Raw genomic sequence first — 17,980 nt, forward strand, 5'->3', positions numbered from 1 at the left:
AAAGTGGGTTCCTCGTCATCGAATTTTAATTTATCATAGTTCTTCAACCTGTAACAAAATGAAATGTTACCAGACATACAGAATCAAGAAGTGAAAAATAGGAAGAAAAACTCGGCAGAATTCCCCACTCCATCATTTATCTTATGAGCTATTATATACACTGGTTAGTAAAAGGTTCTCTTCGAGAGTTTCAGAAAGTACATTTTAATATTACATCGATTGATTTTTTTACCTTATTGGAATCTAACTTAGCGCCATCTGTTGAGAGCGAAAAATAAGTTATTGTAAAATAAAATCACATTTTTACATGTAAAGTAGAATTACGTTGTATCATCAAGTAAAACAGGAATTATGTATTCGTAACTAACATAATTTACAGTCTAAGCAGATAATACTTAAGAGACGTGGGAATAAAATAGAAAAAAAATAGATATTCACAACCGGAATAACTACTGATGTTCACGGAGCACAATACAACGAGTACTATGTTACTTTTTTAGCAGCTATTACTTACTTTAACATTGATATATCTCAAATAATTTGTTTTTTATTTAAGAAAATAATGAATTACTTTTAGAACGATTAAAGTTTTAGTTCTACATTATTGTAAGATTTTTTTCTGGTGTCGATAATGGAAACTCTCTTTACTTAAGAGATTAGAAAATATTAGTTTGACAATTTCTGATTTCAAAAAAGCTTTATTTATATATTTTAGCGTATAAAATAAAAACAAATGAGAAATTTTGCTCAGCTTTGTTAAAAGTTGATTAAACACGCCCCGCTTTATTTACAAGATAGCTTAAAAATATTTAGTCATCGGCTATTATCGAGTGATAAGTAACAAGAGTCAGTGGTTCTCCATCCACTGCCGCAAAAATGTGCTCCGCTGTTGGCGGTGGCTTTATTGTCTAGCTGCCTGCCAGCCCATAATAAGAGACGACCGTCCTGTCGGCCTTGTGTAGATTTATGCGAAATTTTGCAATAAATGTTATTTGTTATTAAGCACAAAGCTAAACAAAGGGCTATTTGTGCTCAGTCCACCACGGGTATCAAAACCAGGTTTTTAGTGGTAGAAGTCCACAGACATACGACTGTGCTACTGGGGGGCTTTTATAACAACGAAACGAATAAATATAATTAGGATTAGTGTGCTCAAGGAAGTCAAGTGTGGAGAGAAAGGACGGAGAGTTATCCAAGAATATTATATGTGCTGTGAAGTTGCAGTAAAATCCAAGACTGACCACGTATTATTGCATTTGCACTTTAGAAACAATCTGAGAACTTTCAAGAGCTGGACCCTCATTAGACATTCATTAACAGAGGATGGTTTGTTTGAAGTTAAGCACAAAGCAACACATTGGACTATCTGTGTGAATTTTAAGTGCTTCAAAACATGTTGCTGAATGTGTTCGGTGTTACAGTTTAATAATTAATAGGGCTAATTTCACACTTTTTAACCAATTTTTTTCAAACACACACACACCCTTTCTCACCGTTCTTGTCACAACACTCTTACTTCCCGAATAATCGTCTCACTTTTTGTGGAGATTTCTCCTTATGGCGCCCCAGTAGCTCAGCGGAAAGTCTGAAGGATCATAACATTGACAATCGGGTTTCGATACCCGTGGTAAGCACAGCACAGATAGTCCATTGTGTAGCTTTATGCTTAACAACAAACAGCAACAAATCCTCCTTATGGATCAGTGGTAAAAATACTGGGATCTATCCCTGTGGGGGTACAACACAAATAGATCATTGCTTCAAAAACAAACTAAAACGAATTTATGGAAAAGTGATAAATTATTTTGTGTTTTCAGTACTTGTTTCCTATTGCTATAAGCTAAAATGCTTAGTTCAAGAAAGCTTTTTTCAAATTTCTATTATTATTATTTTTTATATAAGAAACGATGGTAAAAACCAAATATAACTAACATACAAAACAAAACAAAAAACAAACAAACTTATCAAACAGACGCTTGGTCACCGATCATTCTTCCTTAACTGTGGACGTCATTAATGGACGGTCAGCTATTTATTGGATGCATCATATTGTTTTATATCATTATTAGATATTTATGAATCGTATATCTGGAAGCATTTTCCAATGTTTGATATTGAAATGCAGATACCATTGAACTAGTGTTAAAGTTGAGCTTTCTATAGCGACAACAGTTATAGGGAATTTGAAATAAGTACGCTGAAGTACTTGGTAATAATATTCAAGAATCTAAAAATATAAAGTTAATCTCTTTGTTTAGTTCAGAAAATCGGAAATGTTAAATACGTTGCATTACATAACTTCAATACGCAATTTTTAAAAAGCTGGTGTAATGATTCACTCTATTTTTTACACTTAATTTTATTAAATATTGTAGTCTATGGTGTTCAAAAGAATTTTGAGCAATGTTTTAATTCATTGCTTCACACACCTATAGATTATTTTATCTTACTTAAGTCCTAAGTTTATAGTATTGTGACTAAGATTGAAAGCATTGTTAATAACGAAGGCATCCAACTGACAATCTAATGCATTCTAATAATCATTTAAGTTTTTATTTCTACGTTTGCTTCATTAATTAAAACAGGATCATTTACTTCGTTAATTAAAACAGGATATTTCATTCAACCAGAAGCGCCTCAGTGGCAAGGATCGGACGTAAACAATTCGTGATTTATCCGAATTTGGTGGAACTTATACAAATTCAGGATGCGATAAGACATGACAATTACAACTTACAAATTCCACATCGGACAAATGTTGACCGAGTTATGACTGGCCACATCATCAGCAGAAATCCTATAGTTAATGACAATACTTCTTGTGGTGTAACTGACGAGTTCGTTAGCAAAGCTCTCTTCTTCTCTTCACCCGTCGTTGGGTGTTTTCAGATCAGGTTGCAATAGACCTTCAACAAATAGCTTCAAACCCTGCTGACCATGACTGGAACTTTGCTACTCTTCGGCACGTCATCATCAGTCACTATTATTCCTTTAATTACAAGCATCTGTGGTTGTAATCACGATGTAATTTTTGATAGCCCTTGTTGAGGCAAATTCATCTATCAAGCCCAAAGATTTTATAGTTTTTTTACTAGGAAAATAAACTGTGTACCTCATAGTTTATATATATTTATGTTATATATATATATATATTTATACATAATAATAGTCTTGGTTATACCTGTAGTAGTAGTAAAAGACTGGTGTATTTTATTAAAAAAAAAAAGCGGACGAAAAATTATATATTCTACATTGCTAAGACGTAATACGTTTTGCTACTGCCAACACTCCTAAACTTTTTTTTTTTAATCTGTTGACGATTGAGTAAAGTGGTGTGATAATATTATTGCTGTTTTAAGAGACCGGTGTGGCTTTGGTATTATAAATTGAGCACTTGTTTTGAAACGAAACTAAATAATTATGGTAAGAATATTAAAGTTCTTGAAACAGGGAACCGTAATAATAAACTTGCTGGTATTTTTAATTCGCAAGCAGCAGAGGATACTGCGACTAATTTAGGCTTAGCATTAAATTTAGAAGTTGAATATCGATACAATATGTTAGTTGTTACTGGTAGTTAAGTTTAAGTAAGAGTGTTGGTAAAAAGTGGTAGATCGCTAGATCATAGATGCCATGATGGCTTTGAGTTTTACACTATCTTGTTTTTAGTACATTAGTGAATTTTATTGTGCTATTTTTACTTGTAATTTCGGTGTTAGAAGTTTTGCATATCACATCTTTAAAGTTTAATCATTAATGATCTTATGCGGTTTCTACATTACTTTTTGTGATTAGAATGCTTCGGGAACGAGCATCCCAATAAAGATCTTAGTATTACTTAGGTACTAATTTAGATTTATACTGTATTTCATACGACTTTTTATTGGAATATTTGAGATCAAATGGACAAAATAAAGTCAACCATAGTAAACACCAGATAAACTCATAAAGCTTAATCGTGATTAAAGGTTTATTGTGTCATTTTCCTTTATTGGGGAATTCATTAGGCTATGGCTCACCTAGTAATATTAAGAATATGTATATAATGTAAGAATATGCAATGTGCATATTTAATAAAAGTTTAATATCTTCATTAACAGTTATGGCATGGTGCCAGGTATTGATTTAAAATGGTGCAGTGTGTGGTTGATGTATAAAAGGTGCATATTTCAAAAGTGCCTTAATTTTTGCATGTTGTGACAGTTGTAACCTCAATCAGGTTAAGGATTGCATATAATTTCCACACACTTTTCATGTTAACTTGTGTTGTAAAACATGTTTAATAAAAATGCTGTATTAAACATTGAAGAAGGACTAGCATTAAACTACGAAGATTGACCCTAAAAGAAATTACTGTTACTTTAAGAAAAAGGTAACTGTATTCACTCTTATGTTACAAAGTTTTCATTAATATTTTTATGGAGCCAGCTAAGAATAACAGACATATAATTTTCACCCAAGTTAGTACTGCAGCAATAAAACACTGTCTTTAGTGCCCTCATTACACAGTTTATTTGAGCCAGGTTCAGTGTACAAGGTATTTGTTTAAATTAGAAGTTCATGAGGATTTTGGATATTACAGTACTCTTGCCCTAAAATTCTTATAGTACAATTTTTTTTCTTTCTGGCAATGTAGCCAAATTGTGCTAATAATGCTAATAGTTATTTGAAATGGAATTATAAGGTTATGCTCTAAAAATGTAGTTGTGCACACACACACACACACACACATATATATATATATACACATTCACTTACACACGTATACATACATATATATATATATTATATACATAACACACACAAATGAGATGAGTTGGTCCATTTAATATAAAGTAGTGGACTTATACAAATTGCTTATTATTATTTTTCACGTGTATTCAATTTACCTTTCACCTCCCTACTGACACCTAATACACTGAATTTGGATTAAATAGAATGGGTACCTTGTGGCACCGATGATACGATGTCCTGTTGTTACATTACAACTAAGATGAAACAGTATATAAGACAAACTTGGTAACTTATGAATGAATAAATTTACTTTCAAAGTAACATCAGTTGATAGCAATTCCTTTTTGGGCCTACTTCCATAGCAGAATGCTAGCTCTTCTTTATCGTAGTCAAAGATGAAAAAAGCAGTTGAAATCAAGTGGGGAGTATAATTTTTTCCCAAGTAAAAAAAAAGGACACAACTGTGATGCAAATGAAGATACTTGTTGATCATGGTTTGTACCATATAGTGTAAGCAGATGGATTGAACAGTTGATAGAAAATTATAAATAATGCCATAGCACATGTTGTGGACTTGGTAATACAAGCAGTATACACATCTGTATGAAAAAATACATAATGCTTACATAAATCTAATTATTTGTCTTTATGAAAATATTTTGTACAAGCAAACAAGTGCACTTTTAAGTCGTGTAGGATTTCTTTGATTATTGTGCTTTAAAAGATTTGGTCAACATTTTAGAGAAGACACCACGCATGATCTGTACCTTTCCTTGCACAGCCCTCACTTCCACCATGAGCAGGGTGAAGAGGAATAGACTGTTTCTGAGTGCTCCAGGTTGTTCCCCTGGGAGACCACAAACTGAAATAACTGCCACGATTTTTTTTATTTTTAGGGTCCTCTCATCACACTTTAGAATTCACAAATCTCCTGCATTAGGTGACTGTTAACTTACTCAGATAAGGACTGATGTCACTATGATAGTTATCTTGGTTAGAAACATGTTGAGTTCTTCTTCAGATCTGGAAAGATGTTTTATTATTGTTGGTTTTTACAGGAGCTCTCCACCAGGACTATGCTTCATAGTACTGTAGAAAATAAGCAAAGCAAGGCACTCTAAAAGGGCTTTACTCCGCTGTACAGTGTAAAAATCACAATGAGAAAACAACTCTACAGACCTGAAGAAAGATTTGATATGGAGACTGAAATGTCAAGGACGATATGTCCATGAAAAACCTTCCTTAAACAAATAACATTCTTTTGCTGAAAATGGTTGGAAGCAAATGTCAACAACTGTTAAACATTATCTACCATTAGTATGCCTAAACAAACAAACAAAAAAGTGGAATCTATAGTGCTTTTAACAAAATGTATTTTTACTTACTTGAAATGTTTTGGGTTAAACTACAAGTTATAATAATATCAACAATGGCATAGATGGCAGTGTAAGATAAAATGTTTTCACTTTTGAAATATGATGTGGATTGTTTTAAATAATATTAAAACATTTTTGTGTTTCTTAATCATTTAATAAAAATTATATGAAATCAGGCAATTTTTTTAAATTGGAGAAGTGGGTGAGAAAATTTACTTGTATTTCAGAACATGCAATAAAAGTAACAGGGTGGACTTTTTGAATATTAAACATTTTTTTGTATATCATAATATTACTAATAATTAGATTTTCATACCTAATTAGTTATTTAAGTTTGTACTGTGTGCATTATGAAATTAAAATATTTCAACATTGAATAAAACTTTATGAAGAGAGGCTTAAGTTGAGATCTTACTTAAGATTTTTTTAATACTAGGTAACAAAACCAGAATACATTTTCTGATATTAATTTTCCTTACTACAAGTGTTTTTTTAATAACCTTGAGGTGGTGTATGGTTATTTTTTTTTAGGTTTCCCTGGAACAAACAGTAGATACATCTCATGAAGACATGATTGTAAGTTGTTTTTTGTGCATCTGTTAACCATTTTCATGTTAATTTTTTGTTTTATTTTACATTTATCATTTATGGATTGGATAATAGTCATGCACATATAACCTAGTGGAAACGTGGGAGCCCTGGTTCAAATAGAAAAAAATTAATAGTTGTACTGAAATAAACAGAAACAAAATGAGTCAAAGTACTGATAAGGTTATGTTATATATAAGTATATTCAAAATTATGTACACTTGAGACCAGTGTTTACTGTACTGTGAGAGCTTTTTACAAAATTGATTTTTTTTTATCATGAAGATCAACTTTCAAAATAGATAATATGAACTCTTTGTATTAGTTAAGACAGATTTGGAAATTTCAGAGGCATTTCTGTGTCTGTGGCTCCTTTTGTTTTTGGGACTCCAATGCAAGTGCTGGTTGCATACACCTCTCCTGGCTACACCCATTTTATGTACAAAGTTATAGAAATTAATCAAGAGATGTGGTTCACCAGTTCTTAATAGACAGATTAAATGTACCGCCCCCTCTCTTCAAACATAGTTTGATACAGGTTTATAAGCCATATGCACTTTGGGTGAGATTTGTATAATGAGCAAACCCTTTCACAATGCTATATTGATACAGGGAATTTGGAAAACTAAAATAAAAAATTTCCCTGCATATAATCTGTATAATAGGATGTGTTTCTTGTGCTTTGGTTTGAAATGGATTGATTATGTCAATGTGTGTGTAAAATTTACTTTGTGTACAAATTAGACATTGGGATGTTTTTATAGTTGGAAATCATATTATGATTTTTCCCATTATATAGCTATTTTTCACATTAGTAGATTAAATTCTTTTTTTGCAAATTATGAGAGAAGTTGACCATTAAGAAATAAATAAATATATATATATATATATAGATAGATAATAAAACCAACTGAGCTAAGCCTAGTAAGGCACTTTTTAACATCTCACAGTACTACCCATGTATAATAAGTTACTAACTTGAGTTTTTATGACTTTGGATTCTGCTTAGAGGAGCTTCATTTTGCATGTCCAAGTTTTTTATTCATTATTTTACCAAATTCTCCTATATTACAAGTGTGTTAAATGTAAGTTAATAACTGGGGTGAAAGTTTCATATCTTTGGTAAAATTTTGACTTTGTTTTCCTTTAGCATGATGCTCAAATGGATTACTATGGTACCAGGTTGGCAACTTGTTCTTCTGACCAGTCAGTGAAAATTTTTGATGTTAAAAATGGCACTCAAAAGTTAGTAGCTGATTTGAGGGAGTAAGTACCAATCAAAATAAATTACTAAAATTAGACAAATGTTATAAAACACTTTTTTTCTGTAATCACAATTGTGATAAATTTGTCTGTTGTTTTTTTAAATTATACTTTGAGAGTTTCTGTGTATATTGCACACTTCTAGTAAATTGCTATAAGCATTTATTTTTGTTTATATTATGGTTAAAGATAAAGAAAAGTATTAAGAAATAAATTTCAAATAGATATTGTTTTGGGCTTAAAATATGCTTGTAACTGACAAAAACATTTGAGAAATTATTTTTCCATTTATCTAGAAATCTATGATTAATATGCCTAAAAAGACTCATGTTAACTCATTTCCATGAATTTTGATGATTGTATTATGACACTATGATCAGTGTAGGCTTATGTCAGCCATAAAGTTGATTGAAGCATATGTATTTAAAAACTGTTTCTAATCTAACTCTTACTCAATAGTTGTTGTTTTCTGTATCTAGAACTTTCTGAATTAATTTTTTTGTGGTTAAAATGCAAATTTTGCAACCTTTTACAGAGTTACATTCAAAATTTTATTAAATCACTTTACTACCAATGTATATGAATAAAATTGGCATCAAAATGTAGTTAATGAATCAAATTTTAATATTATGTAAGTCTTAAGTTCTTAATTTTATAAAAAAAAATATTTGAACAAATCCTCAATCTCCCTAAATACAAGAATTGTGACATTCATTCTCTAGATCCTCCTTCCTCTCTAATTTATTTACCACCTCTCTCTGCAGTACAGAATTGAATGTAAATTAGTCATTATAATATAGATGTTACTAAGGCAAAGTTATAGACTTCATTCTTATTTGTTTATGGAGTCCCAAACTAGAAAAATCAGGCCCACTTGCCACATCCTGTTGTTTACAAATTGCCAATAGTTCTCTCTGACGTTTTATACAACAATATTTATAACCAACAGAAAGGCAAAGTTTTAATCTTTGAAATGATGTATTATATTACATTGTTTTCAGTACAGAGTATTGTCTATTTCATTTTCAGCTTCAAAGTTTCTCTTGAGGTATTCAGATCAAGAAGATTATGGAATTATTTCAAGGCTTGTGTCATAGTTAGAAGACCAGTTAAATAATAATTGTTACAGGAAATTGTTGGCTTTGTATGTATTATTATTCTACGTTTTTAGGTATATTGCTAAAGTAAAACAAAAATTTAGTGTACTTGTACCATAAGTATAAAAAAAAAATTAGGCTTAAATTTCATTGGCAACTGGCAGCAAAAAACAAGATGTCAATAATAAGTACTATAGTTCTTTAACATTTTTATTCACTGTTATAAAAGCAACTAAAGTAAAAAAAATCTGAAATATTTTAGGTTAGGTGAGATAATGAAAAATAATTATAATTCTCCACGAGGTATGCTCAGTTCACGAGTAGTTTTTGTGAGTCACTCAATATGGTAACTTGAGCTCTACATTCACTGAGTGATTTACAACTTGTATGGCAGGATTATTAGTTAGACACAGGCAATAAAACAATAAAATTAAGTATAAACAGATGAGTACTTTACAAGAAAAAATGGATAAGTTAGATTTATTTTGTTGTTTTTTTAAAGTGGTTACACGGTTGGTCAAATTGAATGAGTCCATATAGAGTTAGGGTAAAGAAAATAACAGATAAAATATAAAGTTTAACTGGAAAAATCATTTGATATTTATTTAAAAGGTTTTAAAGTTGAAACAAAACAAATGTAAACATTTTCAGTTGAAGAAAAGTATTTTTAACATTAACATGAAAAGCACTGTGCAATTGTAGCAGTCAACACTTTGACTCCATATATTCTCAGACAAATTTTTAGTAAAAATAGTTAATTAAACAATCCGATTTTTTGTGCACAAAAGATTTGTAATGTTTACTGAAAGCTTGCCAAATTTTATGGAAATACAGGAACCATATTAAAGTTATAATATGGAAACTGTGATGGTTATTTTAGGATTACAAGGGTGGTGTAATACACAGACCCCATATGGAAAGAGTTAACGGTGATGATGGATTCTGAAATGTCTGTAATTAAATGTTTGTTGGTATTACTATATTTTTAACATTTATTAGAAAACGTAAGTGAATTATGCTAAAATATTTTCACACAGACATGAAGGTCCTGTCTGGCAAGTTGCTTGGGCCCATCCAATGTTTGGTAACATTCTTGCTTCCTGTTCATATGACAGAAAGGTTGTCCTTTGGAAAGAGACTGGAGGGGAATGGAAAAAGATTTATGTCCATATTAGCCATGATTCCTCAGGTAGGTAAAAGTTGATTGAGTAGCTTTTTGAACCAACAGTGTTTCACTGGAACTGTTGTTTTATTCATTAAAATAAACTAAATATTAACTTTGATTTTTTTTCTCAGTATTGAATCATGCCTAGTAATTGTTCAAGGAAGAAAGGGAAACACATACTTCCACATGAGCAACAAACTCATTACTTAGTTGTATGAGTAAAAGTTGAAGATAGTTGCATAACATATTCGTTTGATAATTTTTTTTATGTAACTTTATAGGAAAATATATTTCAGGTGATTAGTTTTTAGATATGGTATGGTTTTGTAATTGTTTAGGATTAAAGTATTTTTTTTGCATCAAATTCTGCTGTGTGACTGAATAAATTACCAAATTAGATATTGTAAAAAAAAATATTGGAGTATACAGCAAATATATCTTGAACTTTGCACGAAAAGCTTTTATTGTTTCTGTGCATATAATGTACTATATTTTTTTTCAGAAAAGCTATGTAAGCAGTGAAACACATGTTAACACTAACTGTTTGTTTAGTTTTAATCAGTTAATACTTGTTAAGAGAATATTGTTGACCAAACTAATAATTGGGTATCTGTAATTTATAAACAAATCAAGAGAAAGGTCATGCCAAATTATAAAAACTTTAAATTTTCTGTTATTAAAAACCATTTATCAGATTGATGGATTTTATTTAATTTTGGGCCTCGCATGGCCAGGTGATTAGGGTGCTTGACTTTCAATCTGCAAGTCGCGGGTTCAAATACCCATCCCACCAAACATGCTCGCCCTTTCAGTCGTGGGTGCATTATAATGTGACAGTCAATCCCACTGTTCATTGGTAAAAGAGTTGGCAGTGGGTGGTGATGACTCGCTGCCTTCCTTCTAGGCTTTCACTGGTAAATTAGGGACAGCTAGTGAAGATAGCCCTCGTGTAGCTTTGCACGAAATTCATAACAAACACAACATTTAATTTTTGTTTGTCTTCACTTTTAGTAAACTCCATCTGCTGGGCTCCACATGATTTAGGGTTGATGTTAGCCTGTGGAAGTTCCGATGGTGCTGTGTCAATATTATCTAGTTCTGGAGATGGAAATTGGGACACAAAGAAAATCAATAATGCTCACACAGTAAGTATGATATATGTATTGTTCAATGAATACTATATGATTAACCTTTTAATCAATTATTCTCATAAGATGGTTAAAAAAACACACTGATCATTCTCCCATGTGTTGCTAAAAAAAGAACCTTTAATGCTAAAATTGGGTTATGATATTCGTAATATGCAGAGCACAGACAGCCAATTGTGTAGTTTTACGCTTAACAACAAACATAATGCCAATATTTCAATTACTAATTTTAATTGATTATTTTTATAAGTCATGACTTATTGATTATGCTGAACAAGTCTGAATTAAAAATTAATAATGAAAAATCATAATTGCAATATTTGAATTACTGGATTGTTGGAATAATAGAAAATGGTAACATTCGTAAACACCAATTTTGATTAGTTCATGATTTTAGTAAATTTAATTGTAATTTTGATTACTAGATAGTTGGAAATACTAGGTGATAATTTTTGACATTAACCACAATCTGATTATTTCATGTGATACCAATTGCTGGTAATATGTAATTTGATAGTTGCCCAGTTCAAAATTGTAGGTACATTGTTTGATCAAAGTTAATATTAATATATAATTCTATTAGTTTCTATAAACTTCAACCATAGGTACCAGATGTTATCTAGCTTGAGCCAGAAAAGTTTTCTTAGTTTCTTTGTATAAGCAGCGAGTCCTGTTTATTATTTGAAATCAGTGTTGTAAGGTACAAATTTTTATAATGAACATTAAAAAGTGCAAGTATTTACTTGTAGTTGTTATTTAGTCTTTTTCACTGCTTGATGGATAAAACTTCTGCTAGCATTAGGTAATATCTTGGTAAAAAAAAAGTTTTAAAATGAAACAACCATTGGAAAAAAAATGCTGTTATTGTTCAGTCTTACAAGTTTTTTGCTACACTTAAAGTACTCCTGTAATTGTGCTGTTATTTCATTTCAGTAATGTGATATTATCAGGATTTTAAAATCTTAAATACGAACAAAAAATGTTATGTACATTTTCTACCTCTTGAAACTTCTTAGATAGTTTCAAGGACTATCCAAGGCATCTTTATGTTTTCAAACTTGTCTAAGTTTAAAAATTTATAAACAAATAAATCTAATATTTTTGCATGCAACATCAGTTTTTCAGGATTTTGATCTACAGAAATACTTTTGTTTTCTTTGCGTGACGAGTTTCACTGTCATTCTTAAACCACAGTTTACATGATAGTGATTAGTTCATAAGAAAATTCATGCCAGTTCTTGGCTCCATTTGCTTAGCTGTTTCAATTTTAGTATTTATTTTGATTTTATATGTTTAGTTGTTATGGCTAGCATTGGACAATCCTTTTGATTCTTGCCCCTTTTAGGACTAGTTTAAGGTTACAGACCTAGGAAGAATAGTTATTTTGATTACTCGGACTGATAATAAGGGGTAAATGTGAAAAATTTTGTGAACTTTATATATACACTTTGGTTATCATAAAATTAAAAAAAATAAATAAAGCTGGTTTCATGTGTGTTTTAGTACATTAGTATTATATTTCATTACAAACCTTGGACAATATAAATTGCAAAGTGGTACTTTTATTCTCATTCAGTAATTTTATTTTTGTATTGGTAAGGTAGCCTGTGAGCTCCTTAAAATTAAGTTTAAAAGGATTTGTAAGGTAAGTAAATTTTGGATGTCTTTGTTTCTGTTTATACAGATTGGTTGTAATGCTGTCAGCTGGGGTCCTGCAGTAGCACCAGGATCCTTGATAGATCAGCCTCTTGGCCAGAAACCTCAACTAATAAAACGGTTTGTTACTGGTGGTTGTGACAACTTAGTCAAGATTTGGAAATATGTGTAAGTTGATTGATGTTCTTTTTTTTTCTGCTTTAATTGTGAAAACATCGTGGAAATCTAGGTGTAGTGTAACATTTGGTGTGCATTTTTTTTATATGATTGATGTAATAAAATGTTTTTACCTGGAGAACTTTAATAGTAATTCTAGTTCTTTTGGAGGATCGATTTCCCTAACACTTAGATTACAAGGGCTCCTGTTTTATTTCTCAGTTTATTTTTATTCATCTACATACTATATGTATATATATATATATATAGTACAATGTGCTTAAAAAGAACTTATGTATAAGTATTTCAACATACAAATGAAATTACTACCAGTATATTACTAGGAGATTGGGAGTTGCATACTGTTCAATAAGCAGAATGCTTCACTGATAAGTTTGAAACTTGAAGTAAAATAGTTTGTAATAAAGGTAAACATTTTTCAATAAAAATCACTTTCTGAAATATTGCTAAAACTAAAAAAAACAGGGGTAGTTGTGACATGTCCTTCTCTAAAAAATGTAGTACTGATTTTAGGTTTTTACCACATCTCAAAATATAGATCAGTAAGTATCTACTTTAGCTTATTAAACTTGAATTGAGTTTTTTAAAAATTAAAAAATGTTTTCATCAAAACAGTTCTGGTCCACTCTCTTGAAAAAGGTGCATAACTAAAATATTGTGACAATAACAAATAAACATCTTGGTGAAGAAAAGAATTTTCTATCTCTAGTCAGCAGTTTTATATATTAAAAGCTGTGAAAAAAACTTGTCCAAAATTGAAGCTAATAACACCAAACTTATATTAATACCATATTAAGTTGACAAACAACTATAAGCATAATGAAAATTATATTTTATGTAGAAAAAACATTGGCACAAAAAAAGACCGACTAGTATTCTGTTGAAAAATGTATTTTATTATGCTTATAAATCATTGTTTGTCAATTTACTAATATCAATATGGTTAATCTCAAAACACTTTTGTATGGTGTCTGTCACTTTTGGAATTCCCAAAACTAAGTTAAAAACTATTTTGTTAAGTAAACACATTTATTAGTACCAGAGATCTATTGATAGCTGTTTCTTACATGTAAAGCAATTAGGAACTCGAGAATCCTATATGGTTTGTCTCATATGTTTATGATTTTTTCTTTGTGAATATATTATACATGTGCAAAGGTATATTTACATTGTTGTTTGAAATATAGATTGATACATATATTTTTGTTTTAGTGATGACGAAGATCGATGGGTGGAAGAACAAAAACTTGAAGCACATTCTGATTGGGTGAGAGATGTAGCCTGGGCTCCTTCTATTGGCTTGCCGCACAGTATTATAGCTAGTTGTTCACAGGTAATTGGTTGGTGTTTTTAACCCTTTCGAGACGGGTCACAGGTGAAAAGCCATGTCATCTCATTTGTTGACTTGCATTCAAAAGTTTACTGAACTACTATGTCAATAAGTTTAGTATCAAACTGTAGATTATAATTCAAGTTTTAGAACTATACATTACTCAATTTGTTAAGTCAAAATACTAAATTCTTTAGTTTTGTATGAATTAGAAACTCAAGCTAGAATATAAAATAAGAGCCTCTTATCTTTTCTAAGATATTGCTTGCGAAATAAATCAAACACAGTGGCACCCAACCCATCTCTTTCCATTTTTGGAAACACTCCCTTATATACGCTTACTTCTATATATGACATGAATAACCAATTAGAAGCTCAGAATGTCACCCTAGTGGTTTTCTCAGCCCTTTTTTTTCTTTTGAATCAAGATTTCAATGAGATAGGTTGTGGCTTCAGTCTGCTCAAAATTTCATATTTTTTAGACCTAAATAAAGCTTAGTTACTAAGCTTGATAAATTATATTAGAATTCTATGATATTGATGTAGTAAGTTATGATTTTTTAGTTATTCAAAACCTAAAAAAAATATTTTGTTTCATATCCTCTACATGCAAAATTTTTAAAGGCTTAGCAACCAACAAACAAAGGTCATGACTAGAAGAGTTAATTGTTTGCTTTACTTTATTATTTACTGTTCTATGTTTTTGGAAAAATAGCTTTAAAAACTTATTTCAAAATAGCAATAACCTGTATAATAATTGAAATGTGACTGTATTTTACAAAATGTTAATTGACTAAAACACGGCCAAGACAAGTTACTTTGTACAGAGCAAAGGTTACCTTTATGTTATTTGATACAGTAACGGGAGTTGTGTCGTTGTAACTTCTGTATTGTTAGCCAGGCACAGGTGAAAGGTCAATATATATGTATAATGTTATGAGATTTAAACTATTTCATCTAAACATTTATGTTCATTCTAGAATGAAAGAGGCATAATTTGTTTATTTCCTAATTTTTATGGTGGTTGCAAGAGCGGTCAAATCTTCCGAACCTGTACAGAGATTAATTACTTAAAATAACAATTAAAATATAAAGTTTTTTTCTTAACTGTCCAAACGTTATAAAGATTTTGCATGTGAAATTTCAAAATTTTCCAATGCATGAAAGTATTTTTAATCTTAAAATGTATATTACTTTGCATGATTGATAGGCAATATGCAAAAAGAAAAAAATACATGAGAAATACGGCTTGATAGAAAAATTAGATATTTTGCATATGAAAGCATTGTAATGTTTATTGATAATCTGCCAAATTTCGTTAACATTTGCTTACTAATTTAAAAGTTATAGCATGAAAACTATAATGAGGTCAGTCCCAGGGACCAAGCCTGGGCTGATAGAGTTAAGATTTAAAGTAGGTCTAAAATTATAAAGATTTAACAATCATACGACATAAAAACTACAGGGTATCTGATAACATTGGAACAGAATTGTTTGTTTTTTTAAGATCCTTACCTCACTGGATATTGCCTAAACTAAATCTTTTCTCTCTATTTTATGTGTGTGTGTGTGTATAAAACAGCGGAGATGAGTTATGGGCAAATAATAATCTAGATCAATGATTCACAGATTTTGGGGCTAAAAGTGAATGCAGTCATATACATTTATCGAGGTGAAACCGTGGTGAGAAGTCATGAAATAATATTTAATTACAAATTTTGCCAAGAATGGAATTCTTAATAAAACTCACCTATGGTAAATTTAATTACATATTTTTAATATCTACAGTGTGATTGTTCACAAAGAACAAAGTTTCGTTTCCTCAATTGGACTCTATGGACAAACCAGCTATATCTTTTGTAGGTTTTCATTCAGTAAAGAACAACTGAGCTGTTATGTGGAAGCTGATCCTGAAGTGCATACAAGTAGCTTTGGAGTAAAGCTAATACTTTCAACTATGGAATTACCCTTTATCTAGATTAATGCTGAAACAACGTAGTATGTATGAAATAAGGGTAAATTTTAAGAATATTTTAAACAATCTTTTCTTGCATGGCTCTGTGAATCCATAGAAAATTATAAATGTTGTAACCAAATAAATTTTCATTTTATATTATTGTGGAAGCTGAATTAATCAATCCAATACCATTTCTTAACTAAAATACAGGACAGAAGAGTGATAATATGGAAGAATGATGGCACAGATAGTACGTGGAATTATAAAGTACTTCACACCTTTGATGATGTGGTTTGGCATGCTAGTTGGTCTGTAACTGGAAATGTCCTTGCAGTGTCTGGAGGTGATAACAAGGTATGTTGATTTATCTTCAATTAAGGTACACAAAAAGAATATTGCTAATTCAACATATAGATGGAACAGAAGTATTGAATATCAATGTTCAAAATGCAAGTTTAATTAATAACTTGAATTATATTCAATTGGAAAACACAAACTGATGTAATAATAATGCTCTTCTGATGTAGGTGAGCCTGTGGAGAGAAACACTTGATGGCCAGTGGGTATGTATCAGTGACAACCACAAGAGTCAAGTTACCAGAAACACAGTCTCTTCAGAAAGGACACTCTGATTAAAACAATTTTTGATTTGCAAGGTGGAAATATGCAATGGATTGCTCCTTTTTCATTTGTTGCTTCACGGAGATCTTTGCTGATGGGAGTGACAATTTCCAACTGGTGTATATTGCTGGGATATATATATATATATATATATTTTTTTTATATGGTTATTTTATCCACAGAATAAAGACAACCATCCAGACTAGCCAAAACACTGCTGAAAACTCCTTCCACATAAATTTCATCATAGAGCATGGGCTTTGAATTTGAAGTTTTCAATTCCATGATGTAAAAAACTATTGGAAACACCATCTCATTTAAATATGAACCAATTCATATATAATGTTATTCAACTTAAATTTCCAGATGTGTAGATGGTGTTTTATTTTCTATGCAACCAGCATACATACACTCTAAGAAAGAAAGCAGCTAATCTACAACAATTAATGAATTATAGAAACCCATTAACAAATGTTGGTATTCCTACAAAAGTAACTTATTATGTACACTTTTATTTGTTTATACATGATGGGATATTTACAAGCATAAAACACAGGAACGACTATCAACACAGATTGTTATATCTTGCTTGCATGGACTTCTTAACTGTGTCTTTATAAGAGTCCGTGGCACTTGCCCCAGAGTTTGCTCCAGCCATTCCTAATCCAGCACCTGCTACTCTTCTTTCTACCTGGATAATATTGGATATTCCCTGATTTGCTCTACCCAGTCCTTGACCTTCTGACCACCCCATGGCTTTCATCATCTTGTTGCCAATATTGTCACTTCCTATACCTTGTTTAGTAGGCTGTTCATATGGACTGTCAAAAATTACAAAACAATCGTGACTAGTGCACTTTATTTCAAT

At 30.8% G+C, this 17,980-nt stretch overlaps 2 protein-coding genes across 3 annotated transcripts in view; one reads left to right on the plus strand and one right to left on the minus strand.

Annotated features, from left to right (window-relative positions):
- Nucleotides 1-2,922: 2,922 nt before the first annotated feature.
- On the plus strand, nucleotides 2,923-17,523 carry LOC106466503 (protein SEC13 homolog). 2 transcript variants are annotated; one of them, XM_022394527.1, is made up of 9 exons: nucleotides 2,923-3,024; nucleotides 6,642-6,686; nucleotides 7,849-7,964; nucleotides 10,096-10,247; nucleotides 11,235-11,368; nucleotides 13,056-13,195; nucleotides 14,417-14,537; nucleotides 16,702-16,845; nucleotides 17,019-17,523. In XM_022394527.1, exons 1-9 carry the CDS (start codon nucleotides 2,938-2,940, stop codon nucleotides 17,121-17,123), a joined length of 1,044 nt encoding a protein of 347 aa, XP_022250235.1. In that variant the 5' UTR covers nucleotides 2,923-2,937; the 3' UTR covers nucleotides 17,124-17,523. The 2 variants fall into 2 exon arrangements, with proteins under 2 accessions (XP_022250235.1, XP_013782248.1); XM_013926794.2 differs by lacking the exon at nucleotides 2,923-3,024 and adding an exon at nucleotides 3,279-3,423.
- Nucleotides 17,524-17,586: 63 nt separating this feature from the next.
- The window catches only part of LOC106466501 (RNA-binding protein 5-B-like), a 42,081-nt gene continuing 41,687 nt past the window's right edge, over nucleotides 17,587-17,980 (minus strand). Inside the window, exon 22 of the mRNA XM_022394528.1 lies at nucleotides 17,587-17,933. Within this exon, the coding sequence (XP_022250236.1) occupies nucleotides 17,678-17,933 (256 nt within the window). The 3' untranslated portion in view covers nucleotides 17,587-17,677. The remainder of the gene's footprint in view (nucleotides 17,934-17,980) is intronic.

The sequence above is a fragment of the Limulus polyphemus genome, unplaced genomic scaffold, assembly GCF_000517525.1.
Source record: "Limulus polyphemus unplaced genomic scaffold, Limulus_polyphemus-2.1.2 Scaffold2280, whole genome shotgun sequence".
Classification (NCBI taxonomy): Eukaryota; Metazoa; Arthropoda; class Merostomata; order Xiphosura; family Limulidae; genus Limulus; species Limulus polyphemus.

Coding starts and splice junctions, on each gene's coding strand:
- LOC106466503 (XM_022394527.1), top strand. CDS start 2,938: ATGACTGGAACTTTGCTACTCTTCGGCACGTCATCATCAGTCACTATT. Junction 7,965..10,095: donor TTAGTAGCTGATTTGAGGGA/GTAAGTACCAAT, acceptor ATTTTCACACAG/ACATGAAGGTCCTGTCTGGC. Junction 11,369..13,055: donor AAATCAATAATGCTCACACA/GTAAGTATGATA, acceptor CTGTTTATACAG/ATTGGTTGTAATGCTGTCAG.